The sequence below is a fragment of the Manacus vitellinus genome, unplaced genomic scaffold (genome assembly GCF_001715985.3).
Source record: "Manacus vitellinus isolate BGI_N305 unplaced genomic scaffold, ASM171598v3 scaffold_1_pilon, whole genome shotgun sequence".
Classification (NCBI taxonomy): Eukaryota; Metazoa; Chordata; class Aves; order Passeriformes; family Pipridae; genus Manacus; species Manacus vitellinus.
The window spans coordinates 3,166,437-3,193,239 of record NW_021939396.1 but is presented as its reverse complement, the minus strand read 5'-3'; the positions used below and the strand labels follow the sequence as shown (position 1 = coordinate 3,193,239).

The 26,803-nt window shown below is 40.9% G+C and overlaps 1 protein-coding gene across 18 annotated transcripts in view; it reads right to left on the bottom strand.

The window, feature by feature from the left end:
* PTK2 (protein tyrosine kinase 2) overlaps positions 1–26,803 on the bottom strand; it is a 175,635-nt gene that overhangs the window by 93,826 nt on the left and 55,006 nt on the right. For all 18 annotated transcript variants that reach the window (XM_029959399.1, XM_018075708.2, XM_018075722.1 and 15 more), the window contains 2 exons: positions 14,700–14,926; positions 2,608–2,774 (listed from right to left, as the gene is read on the bottom strand). In XM_029959399.1, the coding sequence (XP_029815259.1) occupies positions 2,608–2,774; positions 14,700–14,894 (362 nt within the window). In that variant the 5' untranslated portion in view covers positions 14,895–14,926. The remainder of the gene's footprint in view (positions 1–2,607; positions 2,775–14,699; positions 14,927–26,803) is intronic.

The following is a 26,803-nucleotide window of genomic DNA, read 5'->3' as shown; positions in this document are numbered from 1 at the left end:
AATAAAATGCTTCTTTTTGACTTTTAGTGCCCATCTTTCTTCTTTGTAAGAAAAAGTAAAGCACTACGACTTTACTGATTTTTATTTAAAACAAATAAAAAATCCACCACAAGATAGCAAAGGTTTGAACTATCTCATGCTAAATACAAACCTTTTTATAGCATGAAGCAGGTTGAACTACTGTAATACAAAAGCAAATGTGAGGTGTGAACACTTCCAGGGATGGAGCCACACTTCCTCTAGGCAACCTGTGCCAGTGCCTCAAAACCCTCACAGGAAACAATTAGTTCCTAATATCTAAACTAAACCAGGCCTCTGTCAGTTTGAAGCCCATTCCCCCTTGTCCTGTCACTTCATGCCCTTGTCCTAAGTCCCTCTCCAGCTCTTTTGTAGCACCTTAAGTTACTGGAAGGTGCTCTAAGGCCTCCCCAGAGCTTTCTCTTCTCCAGGCAAGAAATACCCCATTTCTTCCCTGCATTAACTCATCTTCTGCAGGATCACCACCAGCACCAAAGAGAAGCTGCATGTACAGGATATGGATTTTATTCTGCTGACTTTTGTGTATAGCCCACTCATAATCCATGTAACTTCTAGTACCTGGATTAGACCAGGAGAATTCCAAGTTCTAATTTCTGAACACTGTCAATATAAAACCCTTTTAATTTAGATGATTAAAAAAAAAAAGAAAAAAACAACCACATGTGACTCAATTTTAGTGGTTTATTAACACTATAGGAAGCTTTTCATTTAAGAACCATTCCAAGACTACTTCCCCTTTAGTAATCTAAATATTTCTACAAGCACTGTCATATGATCTTAGACACTCTGCTATGGTATTACAAATATGACAGCAGCGTTTTGATTATGCACAGCAAATCTCTCTGGGTTTAAAAGGTATGTCACGCTGCATGGATTCGATAACACATTAAATGACACTTTGGAAAGGTATTGAATAATTTACACCCTATCACAGCTCTTTCATGAGTATTTTATACAAATCCTTTCCACAAACTTCAAAACAATACCTAACTTTGCTTTTAAAACCAATTAAATGTGTTCTGCAATGTGTACGACGCGAGTTGTACTGCCTAATAAAAATGGAACTGACACCTGTACATTAGGTAACAAATTTCCACAGCATAAATTATTCACATCTTATCCACCACATGATACCACCACTATCCTGGAAAAGTTCAGGAATCTTCTCCTTTCCAAGCTGTGATTTTACAGTATTATCAATGAAAAATTACTTGTGATCCATATACATCTCAGGAACAATAAAATGCAGCATGCACAGAAGACAACGTGCAACATTTCTGAAACCCAGCTTTTAAACGTTCCTAATTTCTTTGAATTTGTGGAATTTGTTAAAACTGGGGCCCTAAAGAAAATTTATAAATAAAGATTGCCAACTGTGACATCTGCTAGACTAAAACTCCATTTGAGAGAAATTAAGCATAGACTATTCACAGTAATTTTCCAGAAGGTATGTGCAGCCTTTAAAATAACTCCTGCATAAACTGTGGTTATGAACATAAACCACAGAAACAGATGCATAACCTCCCTGCCATGAACTAGTAATCACTAGTTTTGGTGTTCCCAGGAGAGTTTAGTCACGTTTGACAGTATTTTGAACTCTGAGCTCCCCGTCCTCTCTGGTAGACTATTATGTTTTTCTGCACAAATATACTTCAGTTTTAAATATACTTTAGTCTTCTCTTGTCTTTCTACCAGGAAAGTGGACAGTGTTTCTCTCCTTCCTCTCCTGCCCACATCCTCTCCTGAATGTGAACCATCAGCTCGCCCTCCTAAAAAGCTGAAGAAACCCAGGTCACACCACTTCTTGGAAGCAACTAACCAGATCGTGAAAATATCTCAGCAAATGTTATGAAAAAAACCCTCAAAATTCTGCAGTGACCTTTTCTATTGTTCACTGCTCCTGGTATAACTTGAGAAGATCAGTCAGAAGGAAGGCAGATGTCACTCACTGCTCTGGGCCTCAATATAAAGAAGTTTAACAACTGAAAAGTTTTTCCATAGTCGAGGGATAAACTGATTTTTGACTGCATTTCGCTCTTTTCAAATCACATTTCTCCTACTTATATCTATGTACAAGTATTTATATATAAGTATTTATATATATATACACACACACAAATACCACCAGTAGTTAACAATATCTTTTTGGCTTTATTTAAATAACAAGATTTATCCTGCTAAAATTGCAGCAGTGTGCTTATACCATAAAAAGGAATAGCTTTTCTATCCTAAAACTTTTAAGGATGACAAAACTTGCAGATTTCAAGGCAAATGAACAGGATTTCTGTTCCTATTTTATGCTTTCTCTAAATCCCAGGTTTCTCTTCAGTTCTCTTCGGTTTGCAGGAAACCCTTCATAAAAACAAAACCCCCTTAAAGCAAACAAAACACCGCTTACAGCTCTCAGTGAAAAGTTTGGTGGGTTTATTTCCCCCACCATTCCACCATCTCCATTCCACCACAAGAGGATCTTCCTTAATAAAAAAAAATTACAGAATATTTTGTAATGACAAGGCAAAAAGATTTACACGACTCGACTTTTGACACTGAACAGACTTATACTCTTACTTCCATTCTTCTGGAGGGTGGGCTAGTTCAAATTTCTCTCTCACATTGGACACCCCCATGTCCAGGTGTAGCCAGTGAACTTCCTCAGACTGCAGGTGACTGAGCCGTAACCCATAGCAGGCCACGTTTTTCACTTTGTGACTGTCCACAATCTTCTGAATTATGCCCTAAAACAGAGAAACACACACTCCTTACAAGCTGTGAAATGCAACGCACAGAGATTTTAAAAATTTAAAATATTATTATGTAATACCCTACACAAAATACTAAGCAATAAATCAGGTAGCACCTTTATTAAGAATACTAAACATATTTAATTGTAAGCTGCTATTTCAGACAATATTTACAAATTCTGAAGTTTTACCAGCATGGCTTCATGAAACATCAGTAAATAAATTTCTGTGCATTTTATCAGAATTAAGCCATATTTCCTCTATGTAAAACAGAATAACATGAAAGCCAAAATATAAAAAGCAGATTTGTGATGAAAGCAGGATGTATTTGTTAAAAAAAAAAATCACGTTTTAAAAGTCAGTCTTCACCTAGAATTAGAAAATCATCTAAAGACTTTCATCCTCTTTAGTGCCCCAACAGCCAGGATTTGGGAGGTCACACCACAGCCCCTAGTTTCCTTCACTCCTCCCACTCATTTTCTCCTGAAATTCAGCACAGATCTCTTATAAAACGATGCAAAAGACAATTATCTGGCAAGATCTTTAAACAAAACAAATGCCCCGAGGTAAATTTCAGAGTTTGAGGATCTCTTGCCCAAGAAAGGAACATTTCAAATAAAACCTCAACAGCTTTCCCTTCCGTGTCAGACATTCAACAGGTCTAAAACGCAGTACCCAAAAATCAAAGGTGTTAGTGGAGCAGGGATGAGCAGGTGCAGCATGTCCTGATCTTATCTCGATTAGGGAGCCAGCAGGAGATCCAAGGGCTGCCTCACAGCCCAGTGAAGGGAAGGCTCCTCTCCCTGCAAGGTGGTAGAGAGTTCAGGTACAGAGTTCAGGGCTCAGCAGGAGCACAGGGTATCACTGCTCCCAGACACTTCTGCCAGGAATTCACAGCCCTTGGCGTGTGAGGCTGTAATGGCCTGAAAATTTCCTACTGAAAATGCTCATGTGTGAGTGTGCACATAGATACAGATACACACACACACATATAAGCCCACGATGATGCACAAGCTGCTGATTCTTGCTCAGAATTGCAGAAAACATCAACAGGTGAGTCAGCTGGAAGTTCTACAAGAGCCCAAGGTGGGATACTGGAGTGAGTTAGGCAAAAGGTTTTTTATAGGATGACACAAAGGTCTGGAGCACAAGCCTGGTGAGGAGCAGCTGAGGGAGCTGGGGGTGTTTAGCATGGAGAAAAGGAGGGTTGGGGGGACCTTAATGCTCTGTAACTCCTTGAAAGGAGGCTGCAGCCAGGCGGGGGGTTCAGTCTCTTCTCCCAGGTAAGTGGCCTCTTCTCCCAGAGGAAAGGGCCTAAAGTTGCACTGGAGGAGGTTTAGATTGGATATCAGAAAAAATATCTTCCCTGAAAGGGTTGTCAAGCATTGAAATAGGCCACCCAGGGAAGTGGTGGAGTCATTCCTTGAAGAGTTCAAAAAACACGTGGATATGGCACCTGAGGACACTGCTTAGTGCTGAACATGGTGGGAACCGGGTTGATGGCTGGACCTGATGACCTCAGAGATCTTTTCCAACCTAAATGATTCCATCACTGCTTCTGAAAATTTGTTATTTTATATCCCAAAGAAATTGTTTAAGACCCTGATTCTGCAAATTAAGCAAGCAAAAAAAGACAATTAAGGAAGCACTAAATCTGAATCGAGGGGGAAGATGACACATGTAGGAGTGGAATCATGCTGTTGGTGAGGTGATATCAAGCTGTTAAATCAGCTCACACATCTCAAACTGCAACCTTTAAATAATCTTCCAGAAGCAATGCAGTGAAATGTATAACAAAATTTTTTAAAGCCGACAACAGGCAAAGAGGCGACACCAGGCAAGCACACAGGGCACTTCCCAAGTGCTCCCCTAACCTCAGACTATTTTTATCCCAGTGGATTTCCCAAGCCAAGCATTGTTTGTCATTCATCAGCCTTCAGTGAAACTCTTCCAATTACTCATTCTGTCTCCTCTTAAAGCAGTTAACTTTTTGCAGCCTTCCCCAGCAATTCCAAAGGTCTATGATCAGGTCAGTGAACGGCTTTAAATCTGAATTAAATGTAAATTGGTTAAGTTTGTTTCTTGCCTGCATTTGAGGGTCTTTGTATCTAATACTACAAAGGATAACAGTTGCCTGTATCCCTGGAAACACACAACAACCACCAAGAGCTCTGAGAAGCCACAGAGACACATTTAACCTCTTCTTCACCCAAGGCACAATCTCTGCTTAGTTAGTAAAGCCTAACATTTTGGCAGACAAGCTCTCATCCAAGGGGAATGCTGCCAGCTTTTCAACATGCAAACAGAAGAGATTCATTCATTTCCATCTCTTCCTGCAGCCTGCACAGAGCACGTAACGTACAGTGTTTCTTTTTGGAAACCCATCCCTTCCCCTGTCTCTGACACTGTCAGTTGATAATGAAAACGAAGGCACACGTTCTTAAATGATATTATGTCTACTGTGATAAGAAACAGCCTTGGAAAGGAAAAAAATTAGGGCAAAATTATCTATGACCCTGAACCACTGAGGCTACTGATGCATAAGGCTCAGCTGAAACCATTGGTGTTTACTCAGGAAAGAATCAAGTTGGACATCTCAGACTCTCTCTAATCTTCAGGTTGGGATTTTATAAGGACTGAAGAAGCCAGATGTCCTAATTCCCACCAACAGTAAGGGAGATTTTTAAGCCTCTATGCTTTTTGTTTCATCAATCCATGCTAAACCTATCACAGAATCAAAACGATGGTAAACATTATGTAGGAAGGGTACACCATCCCTTCTGGCCAGGTAGTTGGTATCACCCCAAGAAAAGAATTAGTAATAATTAGTACATACAGCAAATCAAGAAAAAGTCAATGCAAACACTAAGGAGACAGCAGCATGGGTGCAAAGGAGGTCAAGTCCAAGTGTTTGAAAACATATTCTAAGTCATGTATTCTCAGGAAAGAAGAAGTGATGCTTTATGTGAAACAAACACTTTCAGTGGCTCCTCTCTTGTTTAGGAAAGCCACAGAGATCACTCCAGATGCTATCAAACCACAGCCAGAAACAAAAACCAGAGAAATAAGGAAATCGGGTGATTAAGACACTAAAACTAAGACACTCCTTTGGTTTGCAGGGGAGGCCTCTCAAGTAAAACATCTATTTGGTTATTTAACTTTTTTTTAATAAACCAGAGAATTTGAATTTTAAAACATTTAGAGGCACACCTTCCATCAAAAGAACCCAGCAGCACAACACACACACAGGACAGCGAGTTCCCCTGCACCACCACAGGGTTTGTTTTATCTGGCTGATCTTTCCAAACAGTCCAAGATTAATCTCCAAGACTTGCACTGGCACTGCAGCCATCACCAGGTCAGTGCATTTAACCCTGATCAGTACTAAACAACATGTTCAGTATCCTCAAGCCCTGGACATCCTCCACAGACCCAGTGGAGACGTTTGGAATGTCAAACAAAGCCACTGCCATCACTCCAGGATGGGTGACAACCTCTCTGCCTTCCACAGTGGCACTGTGAGGAGCCCTGCCAGCAGCAGCCTGATGTTCTCTGTGGCAGTGATCAGAATGCTTAATCACAAGTTTCCAGACAAACAATTTAACTGCTTAACCACTGCACAATAGTGTCTACAGCATCCTGCTGAGACATGTCACCACAGCGCTTGAACTGGAAGCACAGCCAAGAAATCCGAAATCTCCCCAGACTCTGCTACAACCCGCCTGGTAGCTCAGGAAGCTCCTCAGATGCATTCTTGAGTGGAAAAAAACAGGTACAGAACACCAGAGTTTCACCCTGGATTACAAACTTCTGACTTCCAATTAATCACAGCCAGAATACTCGTCTTGGAGCTTAACTCCAGCAGAAACCTACTCCAGAATGAGATTTCACTGTGGGTAAATGGGGTACCTCCATAAATTCCTCTGAGGAGTTTTCACGAGTCTGTTGGTAACTCCCTACAACTGCAAGGCAGTCACACAATCACGGGTCCCTTGAATGCTGTTTACCATAATCACATTGACTTTAATTAGGTTTCCAAAGCTGACATTTACATCCTGAACATAAAATAGGCTGATAGAGCTGAGCAAGAGAGAGTGGGAAGCCCCCAGAGGAACTTCCTATCAACAACAGATGGGTCACCCTTCCCTCCCTTTACCCCAGAGGGAAGAAGAAAAAGCTTTTTCTACAGCTAGAAAACTCGATAGCACTCACTTTTACTCATTTGTCTAAAGAACCCACAGATATTCAACACAGCTAATTTGAAAATTAATATTTGTCCTAAATCAGGAGAATGTGGCAAAAAAACCATTTACAGCAGAGTGTATTTGAATGTTGAAAAATCAAGACAAGACCAGAGAAAGGCCGAAAGGCACAGGGCTCTCCCAGTATGTACCAATACTACCTCATCCTTCTGTAAATGAGGGAAAATGAATTGCTTGCTTGTAAATTAACAGAGCTGATGTGCTACTATGAATAAATTGAAGATGGAATAATATACTCCCAGTGTGACTACAAACCTAATTTCCTTATTTAGTAGGAAGGAGAAAGTTTCTTGCACTAGAAAAAGTCTTTAAGGAGCTCCTCTGATATAGGGACAGTGTGCTAATGTTTGTGCAGCCCTTCAAATATGTCAAACACTATCTATATCAAGTATTGTAACTCCTGATGAGAGATTTATATGGGGAGCTTAAAGGAAAAGCTGGACAAAAGTAAATGACACAGCTCTGATGGAAATTAACTTAAAATTTCTATAAAGGAAAACTCTAGAGCGTGCTCACAACACCAAAAGCTGGCTTGTCCTCAGATAACACCACGTCTGACATTCAAAGAGAAAAGCCCACATGCATCTTTTTCTCATTATGGTGCTTTCTCCGGTGCTGATCCAGCAAACAAGTTTCTGTATTTTATGATAAACTAGACTGGAGAACTGATCAGGATGAACAGGACTCTGCCACTGAAACCCTACAAGTTTATATTGAAAATATCACCTGAACAGAGGCTGTGCTGGTGTGCCCAGGGTCCTGTCACCTTTCCAGTCCAGAGACACCCTCGGCTCAGGCACCTCATCCACTCAAGTGCCTCAGAGCCTTTCACAATCAGGCCATACTCACATCTGTCATCCCAAGCACCTCTCCACACCCACACATAATTCCACATGGAACCCTCCAAGCACATGCCAACAGGACTGACAGAGCAGAGCTGGTACAGCCCTGCTTTCCAGTCTTCTTGGATGAATCAGCACTTTTCTGATCCTACTGCACACTTCCCAAATAAACATAACAGTGTTTGAAATGTTGACAGTAAGTTTAGTTTTTCAGAGCTTAACATCAAAAGTAATGTGGGCAACAGATCAAGGGAGGGGATTCTGCCCCTCTATTCCCCTCTGGTGAGACCCCACCTGGAGAACTGCATCCAGCTCTGGAGTCCCCAGCACAGGAAGGACAAGGACCTGTTGGAGCAAGGCTGCAAAGGTGATCAGAGGGCTGGAGCACCTCTGCTCTGGAGACAGGATGTGAGAGTTGGGGTTGTTCATTCTGGGTAAGAAAAGGCTCCAGGGGGACTTTAGAGCCCCTTCCAGTACCTAAAGGGGCTCCAAGAGAGCTGGAAAGGGACTTTTTGCAAGGGCGTGGAGTGACAGGACAAGGGTGAATGGCTTTACACTGAAAGAGAGTAGGTTGAGTTTAGATATTATGAAGTTTTTTTACAGTGAGGGTGGTAAAACACTGGCATAGGTTGCCCAGAGAGGTGGTGGATGTCTCATCCCTGGAAAGATTCAGACCAGGTTAGACTGGGCTCTGAACAATCTGATCTAGTTGATGTCCCTGCTCATTGCAGCAGGGCTGGAATAGATGACCTTTAAAGGTCCTTTCCAACCCAGATTTTTCTGATTCTGTATTTCACTATTCCTTATCCTCAGTTGCACTTGCAAAGTCTAAGAGTTCCCTTGGGTCCAGTTCTTGTATGGTTAAGTACTGATGCAGGATGTGCTGTTCACTTGAAATCATCTACAGATCTAGGTGTCTTCTGAAAAAAACAGAGGGCTATTTATATTGGTTTTAAAATGCTATTTTGCATGTGCATCTCACCCAAGGCTATCAAGAGTATTCTGCACAAGTAAAACAGGAATTCTAAAGCTCAAGTCTGTTATAATCAGATAGATTATCACAGTACCATACACCTTTTTTCTACTGTTTACATTTGCAGGTCTGTAGTTTTGAGTCCTTATACTTTTTTCAGGTTCTCAGAAGGGAGGCACCTCCAAACTAACACTACAACCACACCTTGTTCACCTGGTACAAAGCAGGCAGACAGAGGAGAGAAGGAAGGAAGGGATGTAAATTGTACTGATTTTCTAGCTCTTATACTAGATCAGGAATGATTTTATACATTTTTTACATATATCTGGTTGATGTTAGAATCAGTGGACTCCAGTCTGCTTCTATACATCAAATAGTTCCACTACCTCAAAGCACATATATTACTATACACACATAGAAATTAGATTTGAATATGTAACCATTGCTGTATACAGCAGACTTCACCAAAAATACTAACCTGGCATGGTTTGCAGTCCTGCCAGTGCTCAGACTCTTTCCACAGAACTTTTTCCACAGGTGTGACCAATCTGCTCATCCTGTTACTGTATTATCATGAGTCTACTTTTAAAGAGAAATCCCTCAGATAAAACCTTTTCTGAGGAATACACTTGCATCTCCTTTACAGACAGCAGCAGATACATAAGAGCAGCCCTACCACATGCTCATTCTCCTATAACTCTTCAAGCTTCTGGTGGGTTTAGGAGGAACTGAGCAGCAACAAAGCACATCTGGCCCATTCCACAGTTGGGAAGCAGTGAGTTCAACTGCTGGATATCTGGTCAACCAGAACCAGTATGGTGTAGACCAGCCCTGCTCCAGACTAGCCACAGTAGGCTTTTGGGACCTTTTGTCCAGATATTGGGTCAAAATAAGGCGGGTTTAAAAAAGGGGGACAGACTTGGAGGACAGAGATGAAGGTGAATGGGTGGAATTGTGGCTGGAAGTTAAGTCTTCTCTGTGACTGAGGTTGGACTGACAAATCTCTTGCCTTTTTTCAGAACAGGCAACATCCTTCTTGGGAAATGTCTGGAAACAGGAATGCTGCTCATCAATAAAGCTTTAATACTCTATTCACTAGTGGTGCATACTACAGTGCCAGCATAAACAGGGATTTCCTTTCTTCCCCCAGCCTCCTCAGCTGTGTCAGTTTGCAAGACGATGCAGCTAACAAGATTACAGAACTGATCTGGATTAAAGGCAACAGTAAAACAAGCATTCATTTTAACTTGGACTGAGTCTGCCAAACAGTCACACACCACCTATGCCAGCACAACTACGGTGGTAGCACAAGAAAACAAACAGCAAGAAAGGAGCTGGCACAGCTGCCAGAAGAAACACGTGTCTAACCAGGATAAATTTGAATTGTAGACCTTTGCACTACACAGTGTTTCCACTCCTCCACCACAAACTGCATCTCCAATCGAGTACTCTGGTCTCTTATACTACAAGGTAAAAGTACAGCATGGATTGAATGGGAAACAAACAGGAAAAAACAACCAAGAAATACTAACACAGCAATGCAGTTGAATAAACTACTTTAGAGATGACTCAGCTGAATGTGCTTCAGCCCTTCTCCTAAAAAGTTCAACTTAGGGAACAGACTGGAATACACAACCTTCCAATCCTGCAGCCATACCTTCTACCTGTGAAAAGTAAGATTTTGCAGGTGGATAGGGAAGTTGATGAAGTTGCTCTGGTCTTTTACTATGATGTAGGGATCGGACACAGCCAAAGCATGTCAATTTTTTTAAGGTTAGATATATTCTTACCCTTAGCTAAGGATGTTTTTCTTTTTTTATTCAGCTTTTTGAGTTCTTATTCTGTCAATATTAAAGAAGTTGACATTTTGGGGTGGTACTGGATAGAAAAGGAAGAAAAAGACATCCAAATTATGGACAGGTTCAAAGAGCCCTGGACATTGTACCTTTACTTGTTCAAGAGCTCTAACCACACTTCTAACTCCAGAAATAAGGACAAAGCTGACAACTGGAAGTTTTAATGCTGTCTCTATCCAGTTTATGTTTTAGACAGTGTAACAAAACTGGAAGAAAATAAATCTGTATGAGGATCACGGCAGGATGCATGTCTGGCAATAACCTGGTTTGAGATTTGTGGTTATTACTTCCATATAAATAATGCCACCTTTACATCTCACAACTACTAGTCAAGAATCAAGGACAAGCTTTAAGGGCTAGAAATTTAAAAGAAGGTGTAATGGATGCAAGCTGGGCACCTCTGGGGTGGGAAAGCAAGACCATATAGAAGATCTGCACTTCACCAAAAGCCACCCAGTAAGGGCTCACACGAGGCTTCCAAATGCCTGTTTTCTAAAAATCCCAACCCTTCCCACTCCTCAAATCTTCTAAATGCATAGCACTAATTTTTTTTTTTTTGTCAAATATGGTTACAATTCTGCTTCAACCACAACTTCTGAAAACAGAGAGGTGATTTACTCCAAGTGCTGATCACGATGTGGTGGCAGTGTTTACTTTCAGGGTGCACTTGAGCCCAAAGAAATTCCATCTCAGCAACACCCACCTCCTCATATGCCACACCTGGGGCTGTGAGCAGGGCAGAGCATGCCCTGCATTCTCTCCAAGCCCAAAGCCTGGAAATCCCTCGTTGTGCATATGCACCCAGACAACACATCCAAATGAAGTCATACCAAGATAAACAGGGAAGACAAACAACCCTTCTTTCCCTGGAAAATGCATGTCTGTCTACATACACATTCACAGGAGGACACCACTGTTTGCACATTCATAAAAGCCTTTTTTTTCTTCTGGAAGTGAAGCGTGTCTGTAGCGTAATACCAAAGGAGAAAAAGGTGAAGAGAGCACGCCAGTTCTTTGAAATCCAAGAAAGCATTTCCCAGAATTGAGAAGCTGCCTCTGCATCCACTGCAGACTACAGCCTTCATCCCTCCAAGGAAACAGCTGTCCTTGAGGGACTAAATCCATCCAGAATAAGCAGAGGTCGATAGCCCAAAGTTCTCCTCAAAGCAAAGCTTTCATGTAGCCACACTGTTGTCTTGCTGAAAGGTATTTTAAGACAAACAGCAATGAAATCACAGTCTGGACTCTGTTAACAGACTCCTATAGAAAGCCAAGTTCTGTTCCTATGAGCTTAATAACATGAGTTTTAATGAAAAGGGTTTCCTCTCATGATCAAGGATTTGTGGATAAGGCATACAGCTAAAGCACTGTTTCCAATCTACTCTTAGGAAGTAGTGAAAGGCCCTTTTCCTCACTTCTTTGACCGTCAAACACCCCCTTTCCATTCACAAAGTGGACTCTGTTAGAAACAGATGATGTTTCAAACCACAAATCAGGATTTATTTTCCCTTGATATTAGTACTTTCCATGAAGCCCTCTGCTTTACCAGCAGAAGTACCTTTAATTGGCTCTTCTGGAGATTTCAGACCAAGTCTGACTTCCTTTGAGTACTGGAAATGTTCCCCCAGCCATCATCCCAGCAGCTGTGCTGACCAGGGAAGAGTCTTAAAAGACCTTTTTTCTTTTAATTGCAGAACTGTCTCAAAGACATTCACCTCTGAATATCCTTCAAAGTTCCTTGGAAACAAGCCAAAGGCCAAACCTAGCTCCAGTCTCCTCCTCAGGTTGTAATTCAGAAGAAATGGAAGCTCTGTCTCCTCCACAAAAGGAGGGAGGGTAAAACTAAGGCAAAAAAACCTTCAAGGCTATTTTAATCTTAAATTATTCGGCTTGGTCGAACAGCAGTCATTCCAATGGAATGTAGGCTTGTACTCCAACAAGGGTTTACTGTTTCTAAAATAAATGTCATGGTAATACATCAATGCCAGTCCTTTACTATGGAGTACCTGCACATTCAACAGTCACTGTCCCAGTCTAACAAAATAAAAAAAGAAACACCATTTGTTAAAAGAAGGAAGTTTAACAGCTTCCCATCAGCTTCTTTATCAGGAAAGAAGAACACAAAAATCAAATTTCTTTTGGAAACAATCACCCAATTAAATGTACATATAAGAATTAAAAATTAAGGCAAGCCTCAAATAACTGCTACTTGCCTTTCTTTTGATCCTGTTTTTATATAAAAAAGACATATTCTTGCTTAAAGCAAGAATGTAAATGCAAACTGAGCTCAGCATGGAATTTCTTACAGGGAGTGTAAGTTTTGTATCTTTAAAGTCCATAACCACAGGTTATTTCTGAGCTGGAAAAAACAGATTTGATCTCTGCTTTTGTTTTTCAGGTTTTACACACTTCAGAAAAAGAAGCTTCCATTTCAAGTCCCACATTAGGACCCCTGGACATTCACTCACAGGAGAGGTTTGCGAGGTTAAAAACATACCGAGACATAGCTTTTCTCTCCTTGTACCAAGTAATACACTTTATGAAATAAATCAATCAGATCAGATACATGAAACCATTGTAATTAAGCCAGGGAGCAACAATGTTTCAAGTGGAACCCAAAAACCCCTATTCCATGTAAAAATAAGTGTATGCAGTTTGATGGTGAAGGTTCCTGTTGTACCCCTAATCTGTCTGCTCACCAAATTATCCCTGAACAGAGATATGAGCTTACTGAATTGACAAGAGACAGATTTCCTGATCATTGCCAATGAAAATCCTTGGATTTCACAGGTGTAAGATCAAGGCCACAAGACCTGTTCCACTGAGGAATGCTCTTGGGTCTTGAGCATATGCAGTCATGGAAACAAACAGTAGGAAAGGAAGAGCAAACATCCAAAACTCTTCAGTATTTTTTTTACTTGGTTTTCCAGTGGGCAGGAGGAGACAACAGGTCACCTCTACTCTGACAACTCTCTCCCTTCAGCAGCATCTCGTCTTTGGAGTGGAATCTGAAGTACTGTTGGAAGGAAGGAGCAGATGGGAACCTGCTTCTACAGCAAGAACCTCACAGCAGAAAACAACCCCCACACCACCTACCACCATGTAAGATTCTGCTCTTGGAGGATAACTAAAAATCAAGCAAACAACAAAAGCATTTTGACATGTTAGACTGAGCTTCATTTCAGTTTAAATACTGCAATACCTCAAAAATTGAAAGAATAAATGTAGTAAAAGGTAAGTATATATCTCAGCATTAAAGATGCTTCAGAATAAACAGTGTTTCCATGCATACATAACATTTCCACATATCTCTAAGATTACAGATACTGACTCTTTAAAAAATCCCAACCTTTGTTGTTTTCCATAGATGAACTGAAGGACAACATTATGAAAATACAAGCAACAGGTGACTACCAGGGAGGAGGGGAACAAATGGACTTATTGGGGGACAAAAGAGCCCTTCAGCTTAATTTTCTAACACTGTGGGGCAATGAGTTTTCAAACAATACTTTTTAAAGTGATGTACAAACTATATTTAAACATTTTAAATGTGTGAATGCACACATATCTTACATTTAAATATAAATTTTATTTTTTGAAACATGAGAAGTGCAATTTAATGTCATCTTCGTCCCAGCTCTCATTCCTGCCATGAGGTGTCAGACAGGCTTTCAGGGAGTATAAAGTGGTAAAAGTCAACTAACAGACACCAGTAGTGGCATCTAGACTGACAACCACTGTTCTAAATTTCAAAATAAGAATTCTCATTTCTTTAGAACAATACATAATCATTAAGGTTTTTTATTCTCAAGGAAGGTTGGTACCATTTAAAGCTTCTGAAGTTACTCACAAAATACAACAGGTAAAGATTCTTTTAAAATAAACCCCGAAACTTTCGAGTTTGTTTGCTTCCAGACTTTCACCTCTCATTTTTTAAGTTAAAACTTAACCTAAAGACAGCACAAGAATGCTAAAAACAGACTTACACGGACGTCAGTAGCATCTCCATGCCGGATAATGCTGGCCCACGTAGTTGGTTCACTGCTGTTTTCAAAGTAGTGGAAAACCTTCAGGACTCGTTCCATGGCCCCCGGGGAACGCTCCATCCCAGTACTGAGGTGCGTCTTTGCACTCGAACTTGGTGTATGATTCAAGTTTGGATCAAGGTAAGCTGCTGCCATGGTTTTGCTGGATGCTAGGTATCTGTCATATTCTAGGAAAGGGGAAACAAAAAAGGAATTCATTTTAGTTATACCTGGATTTTACACTGATTTATATAAGGCTTTTACTGGAAAACCATAAAGACTCCTTGCCTTTTTGGAAGGCAACTAAAACAGATAGGTATCTACAAATATAAAAAGTATCCAGATGACTACCAGAGAAACTGCAACCCCATTGGAGCAAATGATCTGAATTTGAACAATACAATCATTTACAAAAGTGGTATCTGAAGCAAACCTCTTCTTTTAGTTTCCCAGTGACTTAACCCAGGTCCCTGACAAAGCCTTCAAGACCAAACAGCACCTTCCAGTTTTAACAGGAGTTTCCATCCCTAAAATCTGCCAAGTCTGGTCTTAAGGAACGTCTCCACTACAAAAACGCACACTACCACCAGGCTCTCCTATTCAAGGCTAAGACACTGTCACATCACTTGTTTTGTGTTATTTTGGGAATCAGTGTGACCAGAGCTAAATTCATTCTTTGCTGAGGAAGCATTAAGACTCCTGACCTTCCTCTCATCCACTCCTGAACAAGTTTTATCTTCAGCCACACTGATTTCCAACTCTGGTGGCAAAAGGCATGCCTTGGTATGAGTCTGCATCTCAAAGGAAAGAGAAGAAAACTGCCTCTTGGCTACTGCTCCTAATTAGTCAGCCACAAGCAGATGGTGTCTGTGAAATCAATGCAGTCCAAGAGAAAAAGAGCAAACAGTACCTTCTTCCTGCCTGCCAGTCTTGAGCATCATTCCAGTCTGCTGGCTGGAGAGTGCAAAGAACTGCAGGGCTTTGCTCCAGGGCTTGGATAAGTGCACAGAGCTTTCCATACCTCCTCCTCTTCACAGTGAGCAGCCAGTGGAGAGGCAGTTTTGAAAATGTGGAGAAGTTAAAAATAAACTAAACTTGATCTTTTTGGCACAGTGCTCCAAACGCCTTTCTGGTAGTAAACTGAACGCCTGAGCCCTGGGTTTACTTCACAGTGAGGCAAGAGAGAGATCCCTGATCCCAGCTGAGCTCCTGTAATGCCTGGCTGCCCCTCAGAGCTTCAGCCACCAACCTGCCACCCACCACGGTGCTCTGCTTCAGGAAACCATCAGGGGAAAAAAAACCCAACCGGTGATTTGGTTTTCAGGGCTGGCTTAGTTTTATACCATGGCTGCCTGAAGCTGCCAGATAGGAAGGGCAGCAGAAGCAGCCTGTGGTCAGGGTGAAGAGTGAGGGGACAGCATCCTCCCCCACAGCAGCAGCTGGTCCTCACACCAGCAAGGCCAAACCACGCCATGAGCTCAGCTAACAGGAATTAACACCAGCAGTATCAGGGCTTGAAATCTAAAGACCGTAGATGACAACATTTGTGAGGCTAAAACAGGACTAGAGGTCTTAAGCATCATCTATCTGATTCAGCCCACCAGATAAAGAGGAAATAACAGCCCATCTGGGCAGGATGTCTTTACCTCTTGAATAAATGGTTGAATTGCATTTGTCCAACAGAACTGTAAGAATTTAACACTGGGCAGACAAAAGGCCTGTAACATCCTGCCCTCAGGGAAGATGGGAGGAGAAATCAAGGAGACTTCTCCCAAACACTCCCCCAGTGTCTGACCATTGAGGGACACTTCCCCCACCTGTCACAGTTTCATATCTGTCGGAAAACTCAAGAAACCACTACAGCTTTATTGTTCCTTTTTTCTGGCTATCAATACACACATCTTAAGCCAACCTTATGCTCACATTGAAGCCTCTCCTCCTCCCCACCCCACACCAACAGATACAGATCTGAAAATGCCAGGAGCCTCTCAGCAACTCTTGACTTCTCATCAAAAGAGCCTGCCAGCTGTTTTCATATAAACATCGACTTTAAAGCTGAAACAGGCACAAAAATCTCCCCCATGGCAGCTCAAGACCAAGATGACATGACCATACAAGCTCCTGACTGCGGGGCTCCTTTCCTCTAAGGTTAAAATAGCCACAGGTTCACTCCAAAGGCCCACAGAGTTTCACCAGGACACATTCAGGCAAATGAAGCCCTTCAACAGTACAACTGCTCAGAATGAAATTGGTTCTCAGGCTCGGACAAAGCCACTGACCTTGTGCAGGATGCTCTGCCTCCTTCAGAACATCCTCCCCTACCTCAAGGTCACTAATGAAACCACTGAGCTTTATTTGAAGTTTACATATGAGAACAGCAGGGAAATTTGGTACAAACCAAAGTGAGATGAGTCATTTTTTCATAGAGGAGAACCAAAAGAATGCCTGCTTTAATATTAATTCACCATACCCCATCTACTTCATACACATACTCATCACGTTTTATGTGGCTGAAAAAGAACAGGGAGAAAAGCTACAGGGAAATACCAAAACAAGCATTTAGAAGACCACAGACTTAGTATGGACAATCTACATCCCTTTGGAGCAGAAAAGTGATGCAAGACACCAGTTCCTACACAGAGAAGTGCTCTTACAAGACATAATTTCAATGGACAGGCAAAACACTATTATACTTTTTTCCATATTCATTACATTGAGGGGAAACTGTGGAATTAAACATCAGACTGACAGTACTGGATACAGGGTCAATTTTTACAAGGTTTTATTTCACAGAGGTTTTTAAAGGCAAAACAACCCTCTCTGAAAAATTAGAAAAGCAAGTTTTCCTTCAGTTTCTTACAACTTCCTTTAAAAATCCCAATGCTTACTTTATGAAGCACAAAAAGAGCAATAAACTTGATAGCTTGAGGTATAGACACACATGCCATATCTCTGGTTATGGACCTATTAACGTTCCCATTAAAACTAGCCCCTGGGTTTGAGCTTGTAATGTGACTGTAAAACTCTGCCCCAGGCCAAAACTTTGTAAAACACAGCTGCTGTTAAACAACTACTTCACAAGAGCTGCCTGGTTGTTTTATGATACAAAGAAAGCTCAGACAAGACCAGGATGCTTATTTGGGCTTTCTAAATTCAAACCAGACTGGTGGGTAATCCTGCCATTACAGACCTCAGTTTAAATGAGCAGCTTTAGTTCTCTTGGTATTAAACAGAAAAGCAGTGTGTGCTACCATGGAGCAGAAACAAGCTACAGTCAACTAAGAGAAGGCAGATTTAGATTAGAAATGGGTCAGAAATTTTGAGACAATGGAATAGGTCACATCTGTGGATGCCCCTCACTGGAAGTACTCAAGGTTGGACAGGCCAACCTGGTCTAGTGGAAGGTGTCCCTGCCCATGGTGGGGGGTTGGAACAAGATGGTCTTGAAAGTCCCTTCTGACCCAAAGCCCTCTCTGATTCTGTGACTTAATTCTACTGTATTTTATTGGATATTGTGGCAAAACTGAGCTGGGGCACATTCAGGCCAGTGGTATGAAATCAAGTGTGGTCAAACCTGTACATGAACACGTGTGCCAGCGTGCCTTGGAGCTTCCATACTGATCTCCAGTGCTCACCCTTCAGAGAAAACATGGATTTCTCAGTCCTGTGAAGGATTATTCCAAGCTTGTGGGGAAGAGAAAAGCAAACCAGCCCTGGCCTAGAAATCCTGAGTGGGTCTGCTGAGATGCTGCAGTTGTTACCAGACTATGGTACATTATTGTTCAGATGATTTTCTTTACTGTGGTGGGAGCACCTGAGGCTGAGGGAAGTTAAATCCTTCTAGAAGCCATTTCCTGCTCAGTGTGACTCCTGCTGACAGATCCCCACATTTGCTAACTATATCAAGAACAAAGCCACTGTTATGACTTCCAGTAGCACAATCAAAGTTCAAAGTCACGTTTCACCACCACCTCTGAGTACTTGGAAATTAAATTATTTCCACTAACGAGATAGTCAAAAGTCATTAAAAAATATTTAAATCAATTAGCTACGAATTGATTAATAAACTGATACTAAAGTCAAGTCGTCTCATATGGGAAATAGTTTCAATGTCAATAATGTCTTCAACATCAGCAGTTTGATAATATAATAAAAAAAACCCCAAACAACAGTTCCTCATATTAGTGTTGGCAGATGGCCAACAACACAGTGTTAACAGGTTCAGCTACAAGGAACCAAGTTGTAATTATTCACAGGGTGACTTCACGTTGTCCTTTGTAGACACCATGAAATTTTATTGTTGCTCAACCTCCACATTCTGATAGCCATCTCAGGCTTGAAGGTATTGACATCTATGGGTTATAACTCGGTCCATCTCAATTCAAACCTATAAAAATCAGTAAAAATCTATCAAATCTGTTTAAAAATATTAGAATCTATAAAAAAATACAATAAAAATTCAGAGTTCGATTCTTTCACTGGTTCTGGTGTAATAATTCTTCTACAAGACTTAAAACACTTTCAAATATTATAATTATTAACATAAATAAAATACTTTAGATTACTTGCATCCTTGACAAACAACACTGCTTTAATGGACATAATGTGAAAAAACAGGAACTCCCATTTTAAATATTAAGGGGAAGTTTTTGCACTACACAGGTGGGTGAACACTGCAACAGGATGCCCAGAGGTTGTGGAATCCCCATCCATGGAGACATTCAAATCACAACCAGACCCAGTCCTGAACAATCTGCTGTAGCTGGTCCTGCTTGAGCAGCGGAGTGGGACCAAACTATCTCCCTTCCAACCTCTGAAATTTTGTGATTTGGAGGTGAAAAGTAAATTAAGAATTTATTTCACACTCTTAAGTTCATAAATTATCCATAACACATCTCATATCAGACAGTAAACATCTCATGAATTTCAAGCTCAAGCCGTTTTCACAGCCTGCATTAAATCCTGCTGTAACTCACCTTGCAAACATTCACTTGACTATCTCAAGCCCCCAGAAAGTCAGGGTGTTATGTACAATTTCAACCACTATCCCCATGACAAAGCTGGTATTTTCAGGGTCTGTGTTAAGAGCCAGAACGTTGCTGACTTTTGGTGTGTCCCTGCCTGTTATAAACACAGAGATGCCCCAGGGAAGAAGCAGCAAACATTCCAGGTGTGCCACAAGGCTTTCTGCATTTCCCTGATGTCAACATCTTGTTACACATTTAAGGATGCAGATTTAAGGGTGAAACTTTGAGAAAACCATTAGGTTTGTGATTTCAAATTAGGAACAAATATAGGAAGAGAGGAAATGGGGTATTTTTTCCCTGAATGATCACTTTAGCCTTCAGAGACAGTCAATAATTTCAGCTATTTCCATAAGTCACGTTGGAATGTCCCTGTTTGTTCCCTGCTGAGCTTATTTTTCTTGTTCTTATCCTTTCAGCTAATGCTGATGTTCAAAAGCAGAAGAAAAAAGCAGCAATTCTTTGTTTTTCCTTCGACATCTTTCAGCTATATCCACTGTTATTGGTAATATTTGCTATGACTACATCCAAGCAGGCATTTATTTATTTCTCTTGCTGCCTCTTCTTTGATCCCCCCCGGTCACTGCTCTCTCCTCACTCCTCCAGATAAAATAGGTATTTTTAAGTATAATATTTGCAGCTAAAAGCATTTATCAAGGCTCCCAGGTCAAAGTATAAAGCCAGACACATTAAAACAATTTTAAAATCGAATTCTTATTATCTATTTTTGCCTAAATTGACTCACCAAGTATTTCAGTGTATCAATATGAAATGGAAAAACAGTACTGGCAATTCCATTTCCCCTTCCCCTCAGGGAATATTGCCTGAACAGTTACTAATTCTATGTTTCAACAGTTCAAAGGTAATACAGACCAAAGTCAAAACAAGTTTAGCAATATAAGTTGCCAATATGGGAAAACTTATTTCAATTATATCAATGTTCTAGGAGATTAAACCTTCAGGGGAGCATAAAGGAAGAATTCAGACACTGTGAACTACAAGACCCACATGAACCAAAGCAGTACGACAACCTTGGGCCTGTTAAACACAAAGACAAGTGTAACTCAGCAAAAAATAAATTAATAAATAAGTGTATTGCCTGAATTAAATGAAACAAGGGCACATTCCCCATACAGCTGCTATGGACAGAGGCTGCTCAAGGACTTGTGAGTGCCTTTTGCTGAGTGCCAGGGAAGTAGTAGTTGTTACTTGGGAAGCTGCACCTTGGGATGAAGGGATAGAGAAAAGTTTCAGTGGCCTGACAAGAGGTTGAACTATTTGTAGTGTCAAGCAGCAACTTTTCAAATTCCCAAGATGTCTTGCTCACTGTCCACCCCGTGACATTGAAAACATTACCCACCCTTCTCACTAAAAATCCCACAGGATTAAGCCCTAAGGTACCTTAAACACTCAGTTTAACCCAATTTTATTGAAACATTGCATAATATGCACTACCAGCAATTCCCTTTGGAGTTGGCACCGTTTTCTATTTTTAATGTTAAAAATTTAATAGTGAGGAAACATGAGTTGTATTGGGAATACAAGAAAATCAATGTCTGTACATGCTTTAATTAGAACATGGTATCCAGTTAGATACTTGCCTAATTTCTCAATAGCACTCTGAACTTTCACTGTGGTCCCTCAGCACCACTGAAATCCAAGTAAACACTAATCTTCCCTTGCATTTGCTGTTGCTTGCTTCTAGCAAGCTCTAGAGAATTAAAGGGGAGCAGTTTTCTTTCAAGAGGCACCACAGAAATGAGCAAGTAATAAATGTGCAGTTTTAAAATAAAGGTTAAAATTAAATTCTATCTATTTTGAAGCCGTACTACTGGTTGGCAGCAGCCCTTCCTATGAACATCAAAACAAGAGACCAAAGTGAGCTGTATGAATTCAAATAACCTTTTCTAATACTCCTGACAGAAATGCTGCTCCATGGAGGCCACGCATAGCACAAGCTCTTCTTCTAAACACCTTTAGAAGTAAATACAAGCAGGAAGAGTTTACTGTCCTTCTAGAGCAGTAAAACTCATGAGAACTGGTGATGATGTAAGTGTGGATCTCAGAAATTAAAAACTAGAATGGCCTGAAACTAGAGGCAGTGAGGAGAGCAGTAAGGTATTCTAGCTGTGCAGTATCACATTTGGGTTTGGCTATCACTTGACTTGAACCCTGCCTTTCCTAGTTTTACATTATTGTCTATAATTCAAAATGTTCCAACTGTCTTTTAATGTTTAATCCCCCTTAATAGTTTTAACCATCAGATAAAAGGCACTTAAGTGACCAAGAGGAACAGCATGACAACGGCCTATTACAAAATTCAATGACCTGTAAAAAATTTTCCTCAAGCCTATTATGGCCCGAGTGTTTTCCAAAGCCAGTAATTACAGCCTTTGGTATATAAGTAGAAATTATGAATAAAGTTATTCTTATTCAATTGACTGAATGGAAGTTCAGTGTAGGCTGACCACAATAATTTTCCTATCACAAGCTTTTTGAGATGATCCTTCAGTGTATCTACACACACACACACACACACAAATATCAGCGATTTTCATAGTTGGAACTGGGCATGTACCATTTGTCTCTTTGCATTCTCACATAAGATGCTGAACACTGGAGTAGGTAGTGATATTCCCTTGGATCCCCTTAGGAATCAATTCTCTTGGCTCCTCAAGGCTCTGTGCTATGTTTGAGGACCTAGATGCCAGCAACACCATTCACTAGCCTGGCAATCTCCATTTCCTGCCCCTGAAGAAGCATAAGCAGAATTAGCTTAACCTATCAAAGAAGAGAGGCAAAACTTTCCCAAATGTGCTATTTGACTTAACAGACAAGTAAAGGCATCGTGTCTGGTGAGGAATCAGTTGGTGGCCTCCAGGATTCATGTACTGACACGATCACAAGTCCAAGCCCCTACTCTGATGATTAATAAGTCTCAGTACTCTGGCTAAGTCAAGCTAGAGGCAGATAGATACACAATTTACAGACACATTAAGATTTTTTTAGTAGGAAAAAACCCAAACAAACCACAAACCAAGAAGAAACACCCCAAAATCATGCACAACTTCACACAGCCTTAGAAAGGCAATTTAAAACAATCATCCACTAAGAACATCAGAGCCCTCTCAAGACTTCTGGAGTCAATATCAATGATTCCATATTGTTTTATGCTCTTGACATCCTGTGTAGGGCTGAAACTAAACCCAGGACCTGTGTCCTTGCACTCACAACCTCAGTGCAGCTGGAATTCTCCCTTGGACACATTCCCTGTCCCCTCAAAACCAGGGACTTCCTTACTGTGACACTACACATCTACTGGGAAGGGCATTCACTGCCTTTGCTCTTTTTAATTTAATCCCATTGAAGTTGATGCTACTGATTTTTGTCTTCCAGTCAATGTTCCATTAAGTCCCTGAAAAGAACCATCAACACTGAAAAGCTCTGAAAACTGGTATCATCCAGGAAAACACCCTTGGCCTCCACCAAAGGTATTTTTCACTCATTTACCACCAGTGTACTAACACAGGATTACTGAATCTTCCTTGAGTTTAGATTAATTAAAGCATGTTTAAAATACCAAAGGTCCTGATGTTTGACATTTAGGAAGTCACAATTTTAAGGGAAAGCTCTCACTTAGGTAACATGATTACCATATAAAGTGGGTTCAGAATGTTTGTTTTGGGTGTTTCCTCAATGTGCAGTAAGTGGGGACAGGAAAAAGACAACCATTTACCAAAGTACTGATGCTAGAAAAATGATTTAATTTTCTTTTTTCTATAACCATCTCAAGTACATACCTCAGATCAGCCAAAGACTTGGCTTTGAATGAGATAAAAACCATCAAAAAAGTTAAAACTTCTGAGCTGAAGAAGGTAACACTTGCGATTAGATCATTCTACTTCCAACTGAATCACTTCTTGAGGTTTTAAACAAGGGAAAAAAGCCATTTCAACTGGTATTAATCAGTTGAAATACATTTACTTTAGGGTTTCCTTCAACAAAGGAAGAGAAACCTAATACTTGAAAGGATAAAATATAGGTCTGTGGTAGAAAAGTTAATTGGAACCTGGAAGACCTGGGTTCAATCCCCTACAGCAAGACAAGTTTTGCTACAATGAAGCTTCATTGGTTTTGTCACTTCAAATTGTGGAAGAAATCAAGCATGAACACCTCAAGAATACTCGATCCTGGTATGTGGCACCATTTTCCAGCCTCCCATGGCAGGGGACACCCTGGGTCAGAACCACATCGTGCTTTGCAATGCATGAGCAATAAACCCAACACAGCCTCTGCCACAACCAGCGTCAGCCTCTTCCACGAGAGCGACTGCTCGGTCCACCTCATCCCACCTGAGAAAATCCACATATTCAGTACTTACTGACAGTTACCTAATTTCAAACAACATGGAATGGGGGCAGAAATATCTGATTCAACTGCTACACATTTCAAAAACAGCAGTGAAATTCAGTTTTGGCACATTCTTTGACAACCCATCAGCGGGCGAATGAGCATAGGCATGAGCACAGACCTACCAAACCACCAGTGTGTGCCCTCATCAGGGAGGGCACCACTGGAGATAAGGGGTGACTGGTTTAACATCTTCATGGTCAAGAAACTGGGGCAAGCCTGAAGACATCAAGTAAAGGTTTCACTACCCCCACAAGAATTTACTGCATCTTTTTATAACATATTTGATCATGAACAGGTATTAAGAAGCTCATAAAGATGAAACTTACTTTATAGTGCATCTTTATTCTACTCAATTATTTCCCTGGAAACAATAAATCAATTCCCACCATCACAGTGATGAAATATGCAATTTGTGTGCGACAATCTCACCATTTGCAGAAACAGCAGGTGGTAATAAATTAAGTTGGTGTTACACAAACAAGACACCTCCATAAGCCAACACCACACACAGAGCTATCAATCCATCTTCCTTCAGCCCCTATTAGAACATACAGGAATATTAATTTGGGGTGAGGAGGGGCTACTTCAACATGTGCAGTTTTTAAATGCTGAATTGTACTTGGCCTGAAAACACAATCTGAAAACACAAAAGGTTCTGGCAACTAAAACACGTTCGCACGTGAACTTCAGGAAGTAGAGGTTTTATATATTGGCAACCTGTGCTCCTAATACACTTATATTTATCTTAAAATAACCACCTAATGGTAGATAGAGACAAAATGAAAAACCGATCTCTTCTCATCTCATTCCAAACCTCTGCCATGGGCAGGGACGCCTTCCACTAGATCAGGGTGCTCAGAGCCCCGTCCAACCTGGCCTTGGACATTTCCAGGGATGGGGCAGCCACAACTTCTCTGAGGAACCTGTTCCAGTGCCTCACTACCCTCACAGTAAAGAATTTCTTCATGATATCTAATCTAAACTTGCCCTCCTTCAATACCACAATGCCATTCCCCCTTGTCCTATCAGTCCATGCCCTTGTAAAAAGTCCCTCTCCAGTTCTCTTGGAGCCCCTTCAGGTACTGGAAGGTGCTCCAAGACCTCCCTGGAGCCTTTTCTTATCCAGAATGAACAACTGCAACTCTCTCAGCCTGTCTCCAGAGCAGAGATGCTCCAGTCTGTTTTCTCCTCTGGACTCATTACAACAGGTCCAATACGACCATTAGTGCTTCCAAAAAGTTCAGATGAAGAGACAGGTTTTATAGACTGCATTTATCAAGTCAATAGCTGCCAGTGCAAGATGATGACTTCCAGGCTTGGAAAAGACTGACATAAAGTCAGAAAACTGAAAGAACTCAAATAACATTTTTATGATAGAACAAATCAGAAAATAAAACTATTCTAGGAAAAAAGCACATCTATGAACGCATCCAAAAAGCCCACACTGTGGATTCTGATCCTTAAAAAGGTTCATATATGTATGTTAAAAAAAACCCAATTAAGTTAAAGATGTCCCATCACTCATGTAATATTTTCTGAGAGTTTTTTTTTTAAAACATAAAATACTTTCTTGCACACACTTCAATGGTTAATGGTCAAATATCATTAAGGGAATTTTTCTGGTTTCTCAGATCTGCCTCTGTAAGAAGCTACAGGATTGATCTATGATTATTTCTGAAGAGTGTATTTGTATAGAGGCTTGAGTTAATTTGTCAAAGCAAGTAAGTTGTCACCACAGGCGGCTTCACCAACTTAATAATTTGCCCTTGCTGCTGCCAAAGCTGCAGAACTTACTACCCTCCTTTCCTTCCTGCCAAGGGTTTCCTCGTCCACTTTTCCTAACTCTGCAGCCCTTGATTTCTTTCTGTGGCCTCCTGGTGCTGTTTAAATGATTTTTCTCTTAAGATAAAAGAGATCAGTCCAGGCTTCTTGTTTTCTGGCTTTGGGGGTGGGTGGGGGTTTAGTTTTGCTTAGTGTTCAACAGTCCAAATCTCACAGCTCTGAGCCTCTGACACCAAACTATTTACCATTTAATGGTTTTCAACACCTGGACAAGAGAGAGGTGAAGAGAGATAAAGGGAGGGCAAGCCAGAGGTAGGAGAGGAACAGGAACTATTCCACTATAATGATTAAAGAAAGCAAAAATAATTTGGTTAAAATACCAATATTAGCAATTTGAGTGTCATTTTCAACTTTAACCTTCTTTTCTTCCTCATGCTTTAAAGCCATTTATCAACTATTAGCTGGTACCCAGACAACTCTGACTAACTAAACGGGCAGATTTGCGGGGGAGGGGGGGGGGAAGACCAAAAATCTTTACCACAGGCAGAAGTGGATGGAATTCCCAGAGAGCAGGATAAACAAGTAGGGTTTGTTTGCATGTGATACCAGGAAGGCGGTGATGACCACCTGTAATTTGCACCAAAATCAACAAAGCACCTGAGAGTTCACTATCGTGGCACCATCTACAGGTCTCCAGCCAGGGACTGGAATTTGAAGAGGTGGTAGTTACTTTTAGCAGATAATGCTGTGCTTCTTTTTTGGCCAGAGACCATTTGAACACAGGACAGAACAAGTAACTACAATGAAGTGTAAAGGAAGAGGTTAATTTGAGATATGCCTGGCACA